The following is an 18745-nucleotide window of genomic DNA, read 5'->3' as shown; positions in this document are numbered from 1 at the left end:
GACTTTTCTCTAAATAGTATTTTAGTTTGCAAGTAGACAAACTTAAGTAAACTTAATATATCCATTAATGTAAAAGAAAACAGTTTTCCATTTATAAACAGAAGATCTATGTTTGTGTAGTAGTTCATTATAAATCCTTAATGAATACCACAATCTTTTCATCTGCAAAAAGTGGATCATTCCAATCTTATAAAGGTCTCTTTTGATCAATAGTCTGAGATCTCTTAAATGTTAAGTGGCTATACAAATGACATTATAATTCATAGCAATATGCCAAAAATAAAGAACAGAGTTCAATTTCTTAAAGCACCGCACACATTCATTGCAGTAACCGATGGAATAAACAGAGGTGTAAATGGTGTTTAAGCTAGGTAATATTTTTTTTCCTATGCTCTTCTGTCAAGTTTAAACGTTTGAACTCTTAAAATCCTTTACAGAAATGGAACTAGTTTTCCAGACCGTGAATTGAGTAGCCTACCAGCTGTAAGTCTCCTCTTTCAGTCTAGTTCGTTTACTCACAGCGAACCCGGTCTTCTGAAAGTTTGACTGCCAACATTTCCCAGTATTGCCACAAGACGCCCGAGCACTTCCGGTCCTAGGCCCTAATGAAACTTCACCAAGCCGTGAAGCAGAGCCTGTTACGCATGCGCACCGGGCGCAGCCTCTCCACAGCGGCCGGTCTCTTTACGTCACCACCAGTCTGGCAAGGACGGCAATCGGCGGGAGTTTTTCAAAATGGGAGCGCAGAGGCGCCGCCCAGGTCTCGGAAGGTGCCCGGGAGGCCATTCGGTAGCCGTGCAGCCGTCGCCAGGAGCGGCGGCCTAGAGAGCCAAGCCTGATGGGCGCCAAGACCGGCTGGCTGCTTGGAGCGCTGCCTAGAAGGGACTACGTGAAGGAAGCTAATCTGGGGAGCACAGGCCTGAGCCTGGAAATATGGCGACCTGCATCGGGGAGAAGATCGAGGTGAAAAGACTTGGCAATCCCCCGCGGGGTGGGCGGTGGGGGAGTTGGAGTGGCGGGACTCGAGACTACTGCAGAAGGGGGACCAGACGAATCTAACGGCTGCGGGGTGGGCGCTGAGGTGCTTTGGGAGAGTCCTAACCGTCAGGCCTGCCTGTCTAGGGGCGGAGCGCCCCGCCCCTCTGGCTGGGGTGGTGGGGTACAGGTGAGTCGCTCGCGGCCCCGCCCTTCTGTCTCCAAACACCAAGGCTTCAAGTTGGCTATCCCGCCGGGGCTGCCGCGCTAGAACAAGGCAAAGCTGCCTCCCCCTTCTCCTGGGGGATGGCGGTTACCTCCGGCGGGAGCTGCGGCGGGATTCCACCCGTGCCCTCTGCTCCCAGGGGTTGGCTGGAGATGGGAGCAAGGTGCTGAAGCTGCATTGAGGTTGAGGAAGCAGTTCATTAGGGTGCTGTATCTTGAAGCCAAGCCTAGACTTTCAGGGATCCCCGCAAGGCGTCAACATGCTTTCTACCCCAGACACCTGCTCTATTGAGGTGTAATACCTGCTTGAATTTAAATTCCTATTCCCCTCCCGATCCATTTTATCGTCTTTTTCCAGTCTCTTCTTCTCTTTCTTCTTTATTCCTGTGAGTCATCACACATGTTCTTTCATTTTAACTTTTAAGGATTTTAAAGTTGGCAGTCTGCTTGGTAAAGGATCATTTGCTGGTGTTTACAGAGCTGAGTCCGTTCACACTGGTTTGGAAGTTGCAATCAAAATGGTAAGAATATATTAATCAAATTTTCACCTCTACTTTGCAGGTAATTAGAGAGATGACTTGAGATGCCAGAAACTCCTTACCTGTGAGCCTTTTTTTTTTTTTTTTTAATGGGTAGAGAGAACTCATTGCTTAGGCAGAAGACAATAGTGCCAAGTCCAGCAATTAGTGCCAAGTCCAGCAATTGACTTTACAGATACATCTTAGGAGAACCTTGACTATGCTTAAATAAGTGTTTTATTTTCATTAATGTTCAGTAAACCTAGTATTTGTTATGAAAACTTGGAGTAATTGATAGACATCAAAGAACAAATAATTTGTTTATAATAATGAGTACTACTTGTGCATAGTTCTATATTACACTGTAACAACCTAAAATTTTCTTGATTGTTAGGGGGTCATTCTAATAGGAGTACACAAGCAAATTAAGAATCACTTATCTTAAAAAGCAGGGAAAGGGAAGGGAAGTTTTGTTTTAAAGCTTGTCTAGAAGAAAAAGAGGAACAGGGGAAAAATAAAGTTTGGCTAGATTTTTGTTGTTTTTGTTGTTGTTATAGATATGATTGCTGTGCTATTAAATTCTTTCAGTTGGGAGAAGATACTAGAATACATTGGGTAAACTTACTGAATGTTCACTGTGCCAAGCTCTTTGTTAGGTGTATGGGGAAAACACACAGAGTAAATTGATCTCATAAGTAGATAAAAGGACTTAACAATATTTTAAAGTATACTTTCTCTTCAAAGTTAATTTTTGAAAACTTCACATTTAGAAGTTTATTATCAACATTTAAATGTCTCATGTTATTTTTAGATAGATAAAAAAGCCATGTACAAAGCTGGAATGGTACAGAGAGTCCAAAATGAGGTGAAAATACATTGCCAATTGAAACATCCTTCTATCTTAGAGGTAAGATACAAATTTTGTAGATGTAACCTAAGAACATTGAATTTTTATATTTTATCACTTACTGTGCCCTTTTACATTTCAGTTGTATAACTATTTTGAAGATAACAATTATGTATATCTAGTATTAGAAATGTGCCATAATGGAGAAATGAACAGGTATCTAAAGAACAGAATGAAACCATTCTCAGAAAATGAAGGTAGGTGGCTTCTTTTTCTTTCTTTTTTTTTTTTTTGGTATATATAAATTTTACTCTTTAAAAACTAGTTTTTGAGGAATGTGCTATTTTGTAACGCTTAATAAAACTGTTTCAATTACTTTGGGTTAGAAAAGGAGACTTCTCATCCCCTCAAAATTAGAAAAGCTGCTAATTCCTGTAAATAATTCAAGCATTACAGAAGTAAAAGGAGAAATTCGTTATCCATCTTTCCCCAAAACCACATTTTAAATTAAATCATTGGTAGCAATTTAGTATCCTTTTAAATCTAGAAATAAACTGTTTATAATGCTATTGATGTCTATAAAGTAGTTTCTAAGTGAAACACAGATAACTGTTAAAATCATTTATTATAGAAAATATGAAACATATAAGTTGAGAGAGTAGTATAATGAGCCCTCATGAAGTTACCACTCAGCTTCCAAAACTATCAATTCATGATCAAATGTTTCATCTGTACAGTTCTTATTCCTCAATTTTCCATAGTATTTTCAAGCTAATTGTAGACATCGACATCTTTGTATGTATAAATATTTTGGTATATATCTTTAAAAGATCAGAACTTAAAAAAACAATAACAGTAACCACAGAATCATTATCACACCCAATAATTCCTTATTATCAAATGTGTAGTCAGTTTCAACTTCTCCAGTTTCTTATAAGTAACTTTTTACTGTTCAGATTAGTATCAAATAAGGTCCGTAAGTCGTCACACAAATAATTGTTTTCTAGTTATCTCATCCTGGTAACTGAGATTGCAGGTAAGCTAAAATGTGATTGTTGTTACACTTTTTGTATATTTAAGTCTATAACCCATTTGAAAACAGTTTGGACATATGTATTGAATATGCAAATGTTCATATTCTTTGATTCAAGGTAATAATACAAGTTAAAAAATATTCGTATGCATGTTAATGAGGAGTATTGCATTTTTTTTAATACTGTGTAAGAGTAAGGCCTTCTTAAATAAGACAAACTATAAAAACTATAAAGGAAAAGAATTATGAATTTGACTTAATTAAAATTAAGAACGTGTTTGATAAAAGGTTAGGTCAAATTTAAAACAAAGATAGGAGTAAATATTTGTAAACTGTATGACTGGCAAATTAATTTAAAAAAATACAAGGGATGTTGGGGTGCCTGGGTGGCTCAGTCGGTTGAGCGTCTGGCTCTTGATTTCGGCCACAGTTCGTGGGTTCGAGCCCCACATTGGGCTCTGCACATTGACCTCATGGAGACTCCTTAGGATTCTCTCTCTCTCTCTCTCTCTCTCTCTCTCTCTCTCTCTCTCCCTCTCCCCCCCCTCCCTCCCCTTCCCCATCCCACCCTGCCCCAGCTCCCACAGTCTCTCAAAATAATTAAATAAACTTTTAAAAAAAAATACAAGGGCTGCCTAACAAAAAAGGATAGTCCAGTAGAAAAATGGGCAAGGGATCTAAGCAGACTTCACAGAAGAGAAAGTACAAATGGCCAATAAATAAATGTATGAAAAGATGCTCAAACTCTATAGTATAATCAAAAGAATGCCAACTAAGATAATGGAATACCATTTTTTCAATCATTGGATTGAGACTACCAATTTTTAACAAGGATGTGCATGAAAATACAACCTTTTGGAGGACAATTTGGCAAGTATTAAAATACTAATTTTTTTTTATGTGTGGCTTGAGCACACAACCCTGAGGATAAGAGTCTCATGCTATACTGACTGAGCCACCCAGGTGCTCCTTAAAATGCTAAATTTTATCCTTCAACCCAGTGATTCTATTGCTTGAATTTAACATAGAGAACCACCCCATACATATGCACAAGAAAACAAGCATTTCCAGAATGTTTATTGCTATGTTTTTGTAATCTTGAAGTAACAGAAATTACTCATTAATAGCAATTAAATAAAATGAAGATTTATGTGTACTGATATGGAAATATTTCAAGAAATACTGTGAAGTGGGGAAAAAAGTAATGAATATATATATTTCTATACCTTTTTACATATAACATTTATTACAGTGTATTTCTGTAAATTTATATAAAATAATATATATACACTATTAATAGCGGTTATTTTTTTGTTAGGGCTTGGGAGGACATCAGAGGAACTTTACTTGCTTTCTTTTCTTTTTTACAATAAAATGTATTTATGAATTGTTCATGCAATTATAAATATTTTCTCTTAATTGCTATGGCCTTCTGGGTACCCTAGTTACTCAAGTCTCTCCCAATTGCTAATAATATTAAACTCCTTAATGCATCAGTTAGGAAGGACAAAGATTAGCAGAAGTGCCTAGTTGTTTTAAAAGTTTAAAAATCTTAAGAAATTATCATAGTAGTATTTTGGTTTATCAAACTACTAAGCTGCAAGCTGGTGTTCTAATGTAATATTGTGGCACATGTACTTGGGTTTCTAAATACTGAATTCTAAGATTGTAAGTACTGAACCTTTCAGATTTTCTAAATTGTAAATTTTATTGTTTGCGTTCTAACAGCTCGACACTTCATGCACCAGATCATCACAGGAATGTTGTATCTCCATTCTCATGGTATATTACACCGGGATCTCACACTTTCTAACCTCTTACTTACACGTAATATGAACATCAAGATTGCTGATTTTGGGCTGGCAACTCAATTGAAAATGCCACATGAAAAGCACTATACATTATGTGGAACTCCTAATTACATTTCACCAGAAATTGCAACTCGAAGTGCACATGGACTTGAATCTGATGTTTGGTCCTTGGGCTGTATGTTTTATACGTTGCTTATTGGGAGACCACCATTTGACACTGACACAGTCAAGAACACATTAAATAAAGTAGTATTGGCAGATTATGAAATGCCAACTTTTTTGACAAGAGAGGCCAAGGACCTTATTCACCAGTTACTTCGTAGAAATCCAGCAGATCGTTTAAGTTTGTCTTCAGTATTAGACCATCCTTTTATGTCCCGAAATTCTTCAACAAAAAGTAAAGATTTAGGAACTGTAGAAGACTCCATTGACAGTGGACATGCCACAATTTCTACTGCAATTACAGCTTCTTCCAGTACCAGTATAAGTGGTAGTTTATTTGACAGAAGACGACTTTTGATTGGTCAGCCACTCCCAAATAAAATGACTATATTTCCAAATAATAAAAATACAAGCGATTTTTCTTCTTCAGGAGATGGAAGCAGTTTTTATACTCAGTGGGGAAACCAAGAACAAGAAACCAGTAATAGTGGAAGGGGAAGAGTAATCCAGGATGCAGAAGAAAGGCCACACTCTCGATACCTTCGCAGAGCCCATTCCTCTGATAGATCTGGCACTTTTAATAGTCAGTCTCGAGCAAAAACAAATACAATGGAACGATGTCACTCAGCTGAAATGCTGTCAAAATCCAAAAGACCAGGAGTAGACGAAGAAAGATACTCACCTACAAACAGCAATGTCAATGTTTTTCACGTCTTTAAGGAAAAGACATGCAATAGTTCTGGATCTTTTGAAAGACCTGATAATGATCAAGCACTGTAAGAATAATTCTATCAAAAGCATTTTTTCTATAAATGTTACATTAGCACAAATATGAAGCTGCACCTAACTAAGGGGGGTTAATTTTTTCTAACATCAGATGTTCTTAACTATGATTTCTATTTCTTATTAGAGAATCAGAATGATTTTTTTTTTAATTTTTTTAAAACATTTATTTATTTTTGAGAGAGAGACACAGAGTCCAAAGCAGAGTCCAGGCTCTGAGCTGTCAGTGCAGAGCCCGACACGAGACGGGAACTCACGAACTGCAAGATCATGACCTGAGCTGCAGTCAGTCGCTTAACTGACTGAGCCACCTAGGTGCCCCCAGAATGATGATTTTTACTTATAGTTAAGAGACTTTCAAAATGAATGTATGTGCTCATGAATGTCTTTGTAGTATTTTAATATTTTAGAATTTTTATTTTCATTTTTCATTTTATATGAAGCAGGTCTGTAGTGCAAAGTATATTAAATGTGTCTGATTCCTAAAGTACTCTAATAGTAACTATTCATTCTTTCTTTCTCTCCCCACCTTCCACCCTCTCCCCTCCCTTTCTCCTTCTCCCCCCACCTTTATCTCTCTCTTTCTCCCTCTCCCTCTCCCTCTCTCTCTCTCTGTCTCCCTCTCTCCCTCTCTCTCTCTCTCTCTCCTCTCTCTCTCTCTCTCTCTCACACACACACACACACACACACACACACACACACACACAGGCTGAGCCAATGATGAGTAATCATATTACTGACTGCTTCTCACATGAAGGCTAATTTTTTCAGTTACTGTAGTGTTTATTTTATCCGTTTTCTGTTCTTTGGTTTTTATGCTTAAATTACAAGAGGGCAGTAGCTATATAGAAACATTGTCACACGGGGCGCCTGGGTGGCGCAGTCGGTTAAGCGTCCGACTTCAGCCAGGTCACGATCTCGCGGTCCGTGAGTTCGGGCCCCGCGTCAGGCTCTGGGCTGATGGCTCAGAGCCTGGAGCCTGTTTCCGATTCTGTGTCTCCCTCTCTCTCTGCCCCTTCCCCGTTCATGCTCTGTCTCTCTCTGTCCCAAAAATAAATAAATGTTGAAAAAAAAAAAATTAAAAAAAAAAAAATAGAAACATTGTCACAGTATGGGCATTTTGGTCTGGAAGTTTAGCTTCTTAGAGACATTTTGGTTATGCAAATATTGGTTTCTACAGTTACCCTAAAATTTTCAGATATTCAGATCAAAAGATAACTACCTTTTTAAAATATTTTTATCTTAAAAAGTTATTACCTGATAATTTTTTATTAATTTTTGAGAATTCTTTTTCTCTGTTTAGCTCCAATCATCTTGGTCCAGGAAAAACTCCTTTTCCGTTTCCAGACCAGACATCACAGACTGAAATGGTACAACAGTGGTTTGGGAATCTGCAAATAAAGGGTACGTTTTCTGTTTGGGGCTTCTTAAGAAAATAATACATTTTCAAAAAAAAGAAAATAATATATTTTCCATAAACTATATTACAGTAACGGTAATAATAACTCTTTACTCATTTTAAATATTTGTTCTATCAGCTACTGTCCTTAATGCTTAACAAATATTAACTTACTAAATTCTCACACACAAAATAGAAGATATTATCATTAGCCCTATCTTACACATGAGGAAATTGTGTTATACAGAGCTTAATTTGCCAAGCTACACTCCCATAAGTAGGGGAGCCAGGATTCCAACCCTGGATTCTAATCCAAAGCAGCCTGGCTCAGAAACTTTTTTATCCCTATGCTCTTACAGCCTATGTATAGTAAGCACCTATCAATGCCTATAAAATAATCAAAAGATGGTTGACCTTATTTTTAAGTAGAGGCTGATATGGACATCATGGTTTATTGATGGGACCTCATGTAATGCTAAAGTACCCAACCACTACAACCTAAACATTTTTTTTTAAGTAAGCTCTAGGCTGAACATGGGGCTTGAATTCATGAACTTGTGATCAAGAGTTACATGCTCTACTGACTGAGCCAGCCAGGCACCCCAAAACCTAAAACATTTTTAAACAGCTGTCATCCAAGTCATTTTAGGTATAGAGTTTGAAAGTTAAACATTTCTTATTAATGAACATGACAGACTCACAGAAGGTGGGTTGGAAAATAATGATGAGAAAAAAGAGAATAGAAAAGAAAACATATGGGGAGGAGGAGATCATTTTTTACTAAGTATCATGTTACTTCAGATAAAGAGTATTTAATATGACTGTAATCTAAGCAGAGTTGTTATGTCACCTCAAGTCTTTCTTTTTTTCTTTTTAAAAATTATATATTCTTTTCAAGAGTCTAAAAGGGAATTAATCTTTTTATGTGTACTTGTTGATGATGATAATTCAAGTTTATGTTTTTTAAACTATAAAATTGCCATGTATGTAATCTTGCACTTAACCTTCTGTTGTGTTTATAGGTACTTTTATTTGGTAATATGGATATATCTGAAAAGGAGAAATAAGCTTGTTTATAATCTGGTGCTGCTGCAATTTTAAAGTATATTATTTGGTACAAAATATTTTCTGTCATTGGGAGTAGGGGGAGGAAAGGCACTAAGAAGTCATTTAAGGAAAAAATTGCAATACAAATATTTAGAGGTTAGCATTTAAAAAATTGCCTTAGAATGTAGTCTAATCATTTTAAGGGATTAAAAAAAAATAATGTTCTTTTGTGAACTCTAAAATCACATAAAATAGATATGGGTAAAATTCAACAAGAACTTTTTTTTTTTAATGTTTATTTATTTTTGAGGAGAGAGAGACAGAGTGTGAGTGGGGGAGGGGCAGAGAGAGAGGGAGACGCAGAGTCTTAAGCAGGCTCCAGGCTCTGAGCTGTCAGCACAGAGCCCGACGCGGGGCTCGAACTCACAGACCGTGAGATCATGACCTGAGCTGAAGTCGGACGCCTAACCGACTGAGCTACCCAGGCGCCCCTCAACAAGAACTTTTAGATTGTGATGCAAATATGCCTGTATTATTAAATATTATTAAAGCTATTTCGTATATTGTTTTTTCTTTTACTTGCATATTTTGTAAGTAAAGATGGAATAGATGGTCCTCAGCTTAAAGAGGGTAAATTTATATATTACATAGAATGATTACCTTGGAATTCCTCTCAAATCTGTACTTATTGGAGCATTGGCAGTTGCTTGTTTTAGAATTAGTAAGTGACCCCACGTGACTAGATTTTGCCTTGATTGAATAAATAATTTCATAATAATATATTTTCTTAGTTTTAGGAGTATAAAGGTATTTCTTTTCAATCTGGCTTCAAATATTCTTTTAAAGTCATTCTTTTATTATGTCATATCATAAAACTGTGTATTTGTTAGAAACATGAGCGTTTTTTACTAGATCTCTTTTGTACCTCAAAAAAAATTCCTGTTAAAATAATACCAGCATGACATTGTGTTCTGAAGACTCAGTTTTTTAATTATGCACTAAATTGCTTAATTCTGTGTATATTATAGCTCATTTAAGAGAAACTGCCGAGCACAACAGCATTAGCCCAAACAGAGATTTCCAGGGCCATCCAGATTTGCAGGACAGATCAAGAAATGCTTGGACTGATACACGAGCCAAAAAGAGCCCCGATGCTTCTGATAATGTGCATTCTACAAAACAGCTGAATACCATGAAATATATGACTGCATTTCAAAGTAAACCTGAGATAATTCAACAAGAATCTATTTTTGGCTCAGATCCTCTTTCTGAACAAAGCAAGACTAGGGGTATGGAGCCACCATTGGGTTATCAGAAACGTACATTACGAAGCATCACATCTCCTTTGACTGCTTACAGGTTAAAACCAATTAGACAGAAAACGAAAAAGGCTGTGGTATGTCTATCATTTTTCTAAATTACTATGTGATATTTTCCTTGAGTATATGGTTTCCTGTGTCAAATATGTTTCTTTAGTCCCTGTACTTTTGATATTTACATGATAAACTCATTTAAAAGAAAAGAGACTGGGAGTTTATAGAAAAATAGCTCTTGCTTTCTTCTGGCTACTTTAAGAATGGTGAATTGATACTGATAACTTTTGAATTTTAAATTATTAATAATGAGAAATATTTAAAAATAACACTGGCTAAATACTGTGTTAAGTATTATTTTATTCACAGCTGCAATTACTAAATTAATGTTATCTTTTACTTTTGTTTCTGTATTTAGGCCAGTCTTAGAAAGGTAAAATAGAAAATACAATTTTTTTTAACATCTGATACTAAACTATTTAAAGAAAAGGAATATGCATAAAATCAAGTTTAGAGTTTAAATTGATGTATGAATTGGAAATAGTGATTTTTATTTTTTAATTCCATCTTTCTCTGTTTATACCTTGTTTTCTATTTCACCCAGTCTTGCCTTTGTTTGGCTTGCTATTGTCTTTTCAAAGTCTTTATTCTCCACCCCTACCTTCTGCTTTCATTCTGCTTACTGGTTATCATTTCACACTTAATTATGCCTTCTTACCTTTGCTCCGTATGTTTCACAGTTGTGCTCAAATACACCCCTGGTTTAGACTTGCAGAGAAGCAGCCACTTGATTTTGACTTTAAGTTTTGTTTCTGCTATGGTTAAGTACTTTTAAGTATTGTATATGTCAGAGCTATTGTAGTAAACAAGAGTATTGTTGTTAAATTTTAGTCTTTTTGTGTTTTTTTTTTAAGGTTAGTATACTTGATTCAGAGGAGGTATGTGTGGAGCTTCTAAAGGAACATACATCTCAAGAATATGTGAAAGAAGTTCTTCAAATATCTAGTGACGGAAACATGGTAATGTGGCTTTACTTTATTATCTTGCAACTTCAAATTATCATTTAGCATTCCAATTCATTCTACAGGGATATTGTTAAAAGTTTTAAAAATTGGTTTTCTTGGGGGACCAGGGTGGCTCAGTTGGTTAAGCATTCAACTCTTGATTTTGGCTCAGAGTTTGTGAGATGGAGCCCTGCATCTGGCTCCATGGTAACAGTACAGAGCCTGCTTGAGATTCTCCCTCTCTCTCTCTCACAAAATAAATAAATAAACTTTAAAAAATCTTTTAAAAAATTGGTTTTCTTAATATGATAATATCTCTTAAATTCAAAAAGTAAAATAGTATACTAGATATATTTAATTATTGTGGTTTCAAAAATAATTATAACTTGTAGCAAAATCTGAACTTTAAGCTTAAGTTTGAAAAGCAAAATAATGACTTCTAGAGAATATTTAGCATTTTCAATAAAATAATATTTTAATTTTACATGTGAGCTTTTCAAATTTTATTAACGAAATACAGCACTTTAACTTAATGGCATATAATTAGAATTCTTAAACAATTTTTTGGCAGATCACTATTTATTATCCAAATGATGGAAGAGGTTTTCCTCTTGCTGATAGACCACCATCCCCTACTGACAACATCAGTAGGTATAGCTTTGACAATTTACCAGGTATGTAAATTTACCAGGGAATAAACTTAGATAATTTATATATACATAAACTCTATATATGAGAATATCATAGATTGTAAATGTCTTGCTTCAGGCAGGCTGTAGCTCACGTTCTCATTCTTTATATGTGGTGAGATATGGTAGACCTTACTAATCCAAATCCAAATTTATTCATATTCTGTGTTGTCACATATTTAAATAAAAACTAACTGGAATATTAGTCATATATCACACAAATATAACTTGTACACTTGTTTAGTTACTAACTTGTCTAGAATCATGTTTAAAATTCAACTTGAAATATCTAATTCTTGACTTTTAAAACCATAACTATGCTACATAAGTGATCATTTATAATTATGGTTAACCAAATGACTCCTTGTCCAGTTTCTGGATATTATGGATGGGGGGAATTAAATATTGAATAGTAAGATGTCACTGAGGTGACTTTAGAAACAAACAAGAAAATATATCTAATCTAACCCTATTAGGAATGCAAACAGGTAGACAAGACTGTTTAAATACTCTAAGTGACTATAGTTACAGGGAATTGCAAAAACTTACTTTTGTATATTGGGACCACAAAATTCTATGCTTTACTAACATAAAGAGAACCATATCTTTTCCTGAGAGTCTGATGCTGATATCTCAGGTAGAAATTTTTTTATTTCATTTATTAAAACTTTCCTGGAATCTTTACTTATAATAAGGAGTCAATGATTCAAAGAAAGATTTCTTTTAAATAATCATGATACTAGTCATCAGATTTTGTTATATACTTCTGGAGAATTGTATTATACTATCTTTAGTTTTCATTAAAATAATAGACTTACATCACTACAATACCTTATTTTGGTAATGAGGTTACTAACCTATCAACTTGAATTTTTGAGGAAGAGTAGATATCAATTATTAAACTTTCAGTGAAATTTGTATGTCAAATCAACACTTTATTTCCTAATATTAGATAATTTTTTTTCTTTTTCTCCCCCTAGAGAAGTACTGGCGAAAATATCAGTATGCTTCCAGATTTGTACACCTTGTAAGATCTAAGTCACCCAAAATCACTTATTTTACAAAATACGCTAAATGCATTTTGATGGAGAATTCCCCTGGTGCTGATTTTGAGGTCTGGTTTTATGATGGTAAGTACCATTTAAAAATGGTAATTTTTTTCCCTTTAGTTTATAATTTAGTAGTTTTTTTTTTTAATTCAGCACCACAAATCTTTAAGATGTATAGTCATACAAATAAATTACACAGCACAGTGTATGTTAATTATGTTAACAAATTTGTATTTATATATACTTTCATAATAAACTTATTCTATAATATGTGTATTAGTCCTCTTTCCCTATTTAGCTCAAATTTAACAACATTCAGGTTGATAGTACAAAATTACATGAAATAAACAATATCCTATTGCTTAGTAGAACCTCAAATGGACATATACCAAATTATGAGAATTATAAATGTGGCAAAAGGATAGGGTTGAACCAGAGAATATTATTTTCTAAATCTGTTCTATAAAGATGATTTAATTTTTAATCAGTAAAGCTCCCTCCTTTAAGGGACACCTAGCACATACACTCACACAGTGCACATATAACTATCTTTCAATTATGTTTTTGTATGAGATTAGTAATTTTTTAAAATATAGAAGTATTGGATATAAATCAGATTAATGCAGAAAAGAAAAATGGATGGCCTATATTTATCGAATACTTTGAGAGCCTCATTTTATTTCTGATCAGTGAGTGAATATAAATGATACCTTATCTAGGAGCTATTATGTACTGGTATGGTAATGAATATAAACAGGAATATTTAAAGAAATGATGAAAGAATGGTTTTCTTTTTATTCTTTAAGGAGCAAAGATACACAAAACCGAAGATTTAATTCAGGTGATTGAAAAGACAGGGAAATCTTATACGTTAAAAGGTGAAAGTGAAATTAATAGCTTGAAAGGGGAAATAAAAATGTATATGGACCATGCAAATGAGGTATGTACATACTTGTGATAGGTTTTTCATACCAATTAATAGTGATTCCAAATGAAGTGAAGTAATGACAAAAAGCACTATTTTTTTAAATAGGGCCATCATATTTGCTTAGCACTGGAATCAGTAATTTCAGAAGAGGAAAAGAAAAGTGGAAGTGCTCCATTTTTCCCAATAATCATAGGAAGGTAAATGCTTGAAAATTTTTTTAAATATGCCTAAATTGTGTAGGAAATGGTAAAAAAATGTTTGATGTTTACATTATGAACACTTTTTAGTTTTCTGTAATTTGAAAGCTTTAAGGGAATATATTTGAACATTTCTTTCCCCTTCAGAAAACCTGGTATTACTAGTTCACCTAAGACCTTATCACCTCTTCCTTCTGTGGATCCAAACTACTTGATGAGGGAGAGAGCATCTTTGAGTAAAATGGGCATAAATAGTGATGCTTCTCCAAAACAGGCACCAATATTTAATCCTTCTGTAAGTAAATATATGTCACTTTTATACTTTAAACTCTTCAGTGATTGCCTCATGCCGTTCATATAAAATTTAAATTCCTTATAATGGCCTTACTATCACCTGCCTACTTTTTCCTTTCCTACTTTACACTCTCTATTCTTGAGCCTCAGGAGCCTTCTTTTAGTTCTTCAAGAAAGTCAAACTTTCAGGGCCTTTTCATATGCTATTCACTTGACTTGGAACTTTTCTCCAACTTCTTAATGGCTAATTCTTTCTCATCCTTCAGGTCTCAGCTTAGTTTTGTTTTTTTTTTTTTTTTAATGTTTATTTTTTGAGAGAGACAGAGTGTGAGCAGGGGAGGGGACAGAGAGAGAGAGAGAGAGAGAGAGAGAGAGAGAGAGAGAGAAACAATCTGAAGCAGGCTCCAGGCTCTGACCTGTCACCACAGAGCCCGATGCGGAACTCAAACTCAAGAACCACAAAATCATGACCTGAGTTGAAGTCAGACACTCTACCGACTGAGCCACCTAGACGACCCCTTCAGGTCTCAGTTTAAATGTTACCTCAGTGAGGCCTAACCTGACCCCTCTAGGAAAAAGCTAAATATATTAATATATGTATCATTTTATTTTTTTTTTTAATGTTTATTTACTTTTTGAGAGAGAGAGATAGAGACAGAGTGTGAGCGGGGCGAGAGCCAGAGAGGGAGGGAGACACAGAATGTGAAGCAGGCTCCAGGCTCTGAGCTGTCAGCACAGAGCCTAATGTGGGGCTCAAACCCACAGCTATGAGATCATGACCTGAGCTGAAGTCAGACGCTTAACTGACTCAGCCACCCAGGTGCCCCTCATTTTATTTTTACTAGTAAAATATCATTTACTGCTTTAATATCCATGATAGTCTCATGGTTACATAAACTTATTAAATTTTTATTCAGTGAACTATCATGCCAATAAAAACTACAGCAATATAGGAAAAAATGCAAAATTAAATAAATTTATCTATGTATGTATACTTACACACATGTACATATATCCTATAATTGCAGTTATGAAAAATTATACCTTGGGAAAAAAAGAAAAACTTCCCACATGAAAATTGCAACTATGTGATTTTTCTTCTGCATTTTTCTAATTTTCTGTAATGTAGTTATATATTTACATTTTTTTATTAGTACTTTAAATCTGAAGCTTATTGTTTATATGTTTATATTTCAAGTTTTTAACTTTGTTATTAAAAAATTATTTTAAGCTAATGAAAATCCAGTCATCTTCTATTTTTGCTGAATTTGGCTGGGGAATAATATCTTCCTTTTAATGTTTATAGATGGTTACAAATGAAGGACATGGCCTTACAGCTGCAGCTTCTGGAACAAACATCCCTTCTAGTAGTCTAAAAGATTGTCTTCCTAAATCAGCACAACTTTTGAAATCTGTTTTTGTGAAAAATGTTGGTTGGGCTACACAGGTGAGAAGTTCTTAGAAAAGTGAATTTTCTTAGTATGAATTTCTTTGGTTTTTATAGTGATTAGACAATTACCAAAAAATATAAATTATTACTTGCAAATTTCTCTTTGCAAGTAAGTTTTTATACCTTTTTTTACATTGATTATATTAAACATTTTGACATTTTTTATTTGTATACACTTGGAAGAATCTAGGTATTGTTGATAACAGATTGTTAAGGTATAGGTGATTTTGTTTTTAAAGTTTTAAAAACAAGTGTTCTAAAGCCTAGTGTCCATTGATAGGTGGATAAAGAAGATGTATGTGTATATATACAATGGAATATTAGTCAGCCATAAAAAAGAATAAAATCTTGCCATTTGTCATAGCATGGATGGGCCTTAAGTGAAACATGTCGGGGGAAAAACAAATATCATATGATTTTACATGTGAAAGCTAAAAAAACAAAACAAACAAGCTTATAAATACAGAGAACAAGAACAAACTGATAGTTGCCAGAGGGGAAGACGATTGGCAAACTAGGTAAAGGAGATTAAGCGTTACAAACTTTTAGTTTGTAACTTCTAGTTGTGAAACAAATAAGTCACAGAAATGAAAAGTATAATATAGGGAATATAGTTGTATGGTGACAGATGGTGAGTATTGAATACTGTATAGAATTGTTGAATCACTGTATTATATACCTGAAGTTCAATATAACATAACATTGAATGTCAACTATGCTTCAATTAAAAAAAAAAAAAAAGGCAGAATAGAAGTGTCATGATAGTGGCTGATTGTTAGGAATTGAGAATGATGTTTATGACATTCAAGTTTTAGAAACTTTTTGTAATCTATTACTATAGTAACTTTCATTAGGCAGAAAAGGATTTTTGCATTTAAAAATTAAGTCTACATTGACTTCCAAACTTACAGAATTATATGTAGGTATGAGCCTAAATGTGTATATTATCTGAAAGCTTGAAGGTTGGAGACTTGAGCATAGTGCATGTAATTTTTACTTGCCAATGAAGTTTAAAATTCAGCCTAAACCTTTCTGTGGGTAGGAAATAAATGAAGGGAACTCAGCATTTGGTGAGTACCTGCTATGCGGTGCCATGTTTTTCATATATATTGTCTTGTTATTCCCCAAAATAAAACCTAGTAAAGTTGGGTGTTATCTCCTTTATAGGTAGTAAAATTATGGCTTATAATTGTTAACTGACTTGCATAGTCCTACTCATTAGTTGGCAGAATCTGGATGTCAACCCAGGTCTGTTGATTCCAGTGTCCATGTCTCCTTCTCTGCTGTTTGGAGTGGCACATTGTATATTAGTGACTATATCAATATCAGTGACTAAAGGAACAAGTTGCAAAAGCTAAGTTGTAACATTCTCAGGTAGAAGAGAAATTCCTGTGACCCAAGGACAGAAAATACAAAGAATCTTACAATTTAAGAAAATGTTACTTTTGTTGTTTCCTGAATCTCTTCTTGTTAGAAATGCTAATGAGGTGTAGGGGGTACGGGAGGGGATGCAAAACTACTCAACATACTAGTAGAAATAAATGGGAAAAAGGATTCATTTGAATACTTTAATATTATAATGCCCCAGCTATTAAAGGAATATCTAAAAAGATATGAATATTCTCAGTGTTACTACCATCACAGCCCCAAATTTGTAGTTATCTGAGAGGGTTGCTTTTTTTTAAAGAAAAAAAAAAAACTAGGTGAAAACCTGTTAAACATGAGTACTTTTAAGAACTTTAAATCTTCTACTATATAGTAATTTTGCATTTATTGTTTTTCTAGTTTAACTAGTGGAGCTGTGTGGGTTCAGTTCAATGATGGGTCCCAGTTGGTTGTGCAAGCAGGAGTGTCTTCCATCAGTTACACATCACCAAATGGTCAAACAACTAGGTAAGTTCTTAGAATAATGGTTGACATTTAGCCTTTGATATAATTTTTTTTTCTCTATATATTGAAATAAATGATTTAATAAGGTTTTGTATGTTCTTTAGGGCCTTCAATTTAATTAAAAGAATCCAATTTTAAACTTGTTTTAGAAATTATATATATAGCCGGTTCCAGTTTTTTGACCTAATTTTCTTTTTATTATTTAAATACATTTGGAAAGTGGTCTCTTTAAAAGGAAGCACATGGATATGCTTAACTTGATTTAGGTATTACTCAAATGATTTTGTATAGTTTTCTGCGGTGCCTCTTCTCATTGAAGAACTATTGAAAAATATAATATGCCTTTTGGTACTTACATACAAACAAGTAATTAAGTTATGTTTTGTCTTTTTTTTCTTGCTTCACTTAGGGTATGGAGAAAATGAAAACTACCAGAATACATCAAACAGAAATTGCTAAGTTGTCTTGCCATTCCATCTTTTGATGTTTTCTAATCCAAATCCTAATTTTGAATGATTAAAACTCGTTTTAGATATTTTAAGTCTAATAAATAACTTTGTTGGCTTTCAAGTAAAGTTGACTTTTTTTATTTAATATAAATAAAGCCTTCAGAAAGCCTTTCTGTAAAAGACAGTTTTAACCTGTACCATAATGGATATAACCTAATGAAAAAAACAAAGCAGAATAAAACTTATAATATGAACTGGTCATAGATTAAAATAGTATTCCTGACTTTGCTTTTAGACAAATGCCCCCAAACTTTGTGTTCGTATGTTTGTATTGAACAGTCTTTTAAAAAGCAAAAATATGAATGGTGTGTGGTATTTATGCTTTTTTTTTATTGTTTTCCCTACTTCTCAGACATGTTGAGAATCATGGAAAAAACATGCTGGAGTTTTTGAATATTTGAACATGTAAATGTGTATTTATGTTATAAGTAACATATGTAAACATGTATATTGTTTATATTTATTTTTGTAGCACCAGTTTCTAATGAAACATTTCTGAAATGCATTTTATAAAAAAATAATAAATACAGTAATAAGTTGCTTATCTTTGATTCATTTAATTAAAAACATTTTAAAGTAAATTACTAGTAAATTCATTTAAAAATTTTGTTGCCTGTTAGGA

General features: G+C 34.0%; 1 protein-coding gene across 1 annotated transcript; it reads left to right on the top strand.

Annotated features, from left to right (window-relative positions):
- Positions 1–653: 653 nt before the first annotated feature.
- On the top strand, positions 654–18328 carry PLK4 (polo like kinase 4). Its single transcript, XM_030313104.2, has 16 exons — positions 654–963; positions 1626–1721; positions 2530–2625; positions 2708–2822; positions 5327–6347; positions 7658–7758; positions 9829–10196; positions 11028–11132; positions 11689–11791; positions 12787–12936; positions 13662–13795; positions 13889–13980; positions 14128–14275; positions 15581–15721; positions 17511–17617; positions 18025–18328. Exons 1-16 carry the CDS (start codon positions 934–936, stop codon positions 18071–18073), a joined length of 2856 nt encoding a protein of 951 aa, XP_030168964.1. The 5' UTR covers positions 654–933; the 3' UTR covers positions 18074–18328.
- The last annotated feature ends 417 nt before the right edge of the window (positions 18329–18745 follow it).

This window comes from Lynx canadensis, chromosome B1, assembly GCF_007474595.2.
Source record: "Lynx canadensis isolate LIC74 chromosome B1, mLynCan4.pri.v2, whole genome shotgun sequence".
NCBI lineage: Eukaryota > Metazoa > Chordata > Mammalia > Carnivora > Felidae > Lynx > Lynx canadensis.
This window is presented reverse-complemented; position numbering and strand designations above follow the sequence as displayed.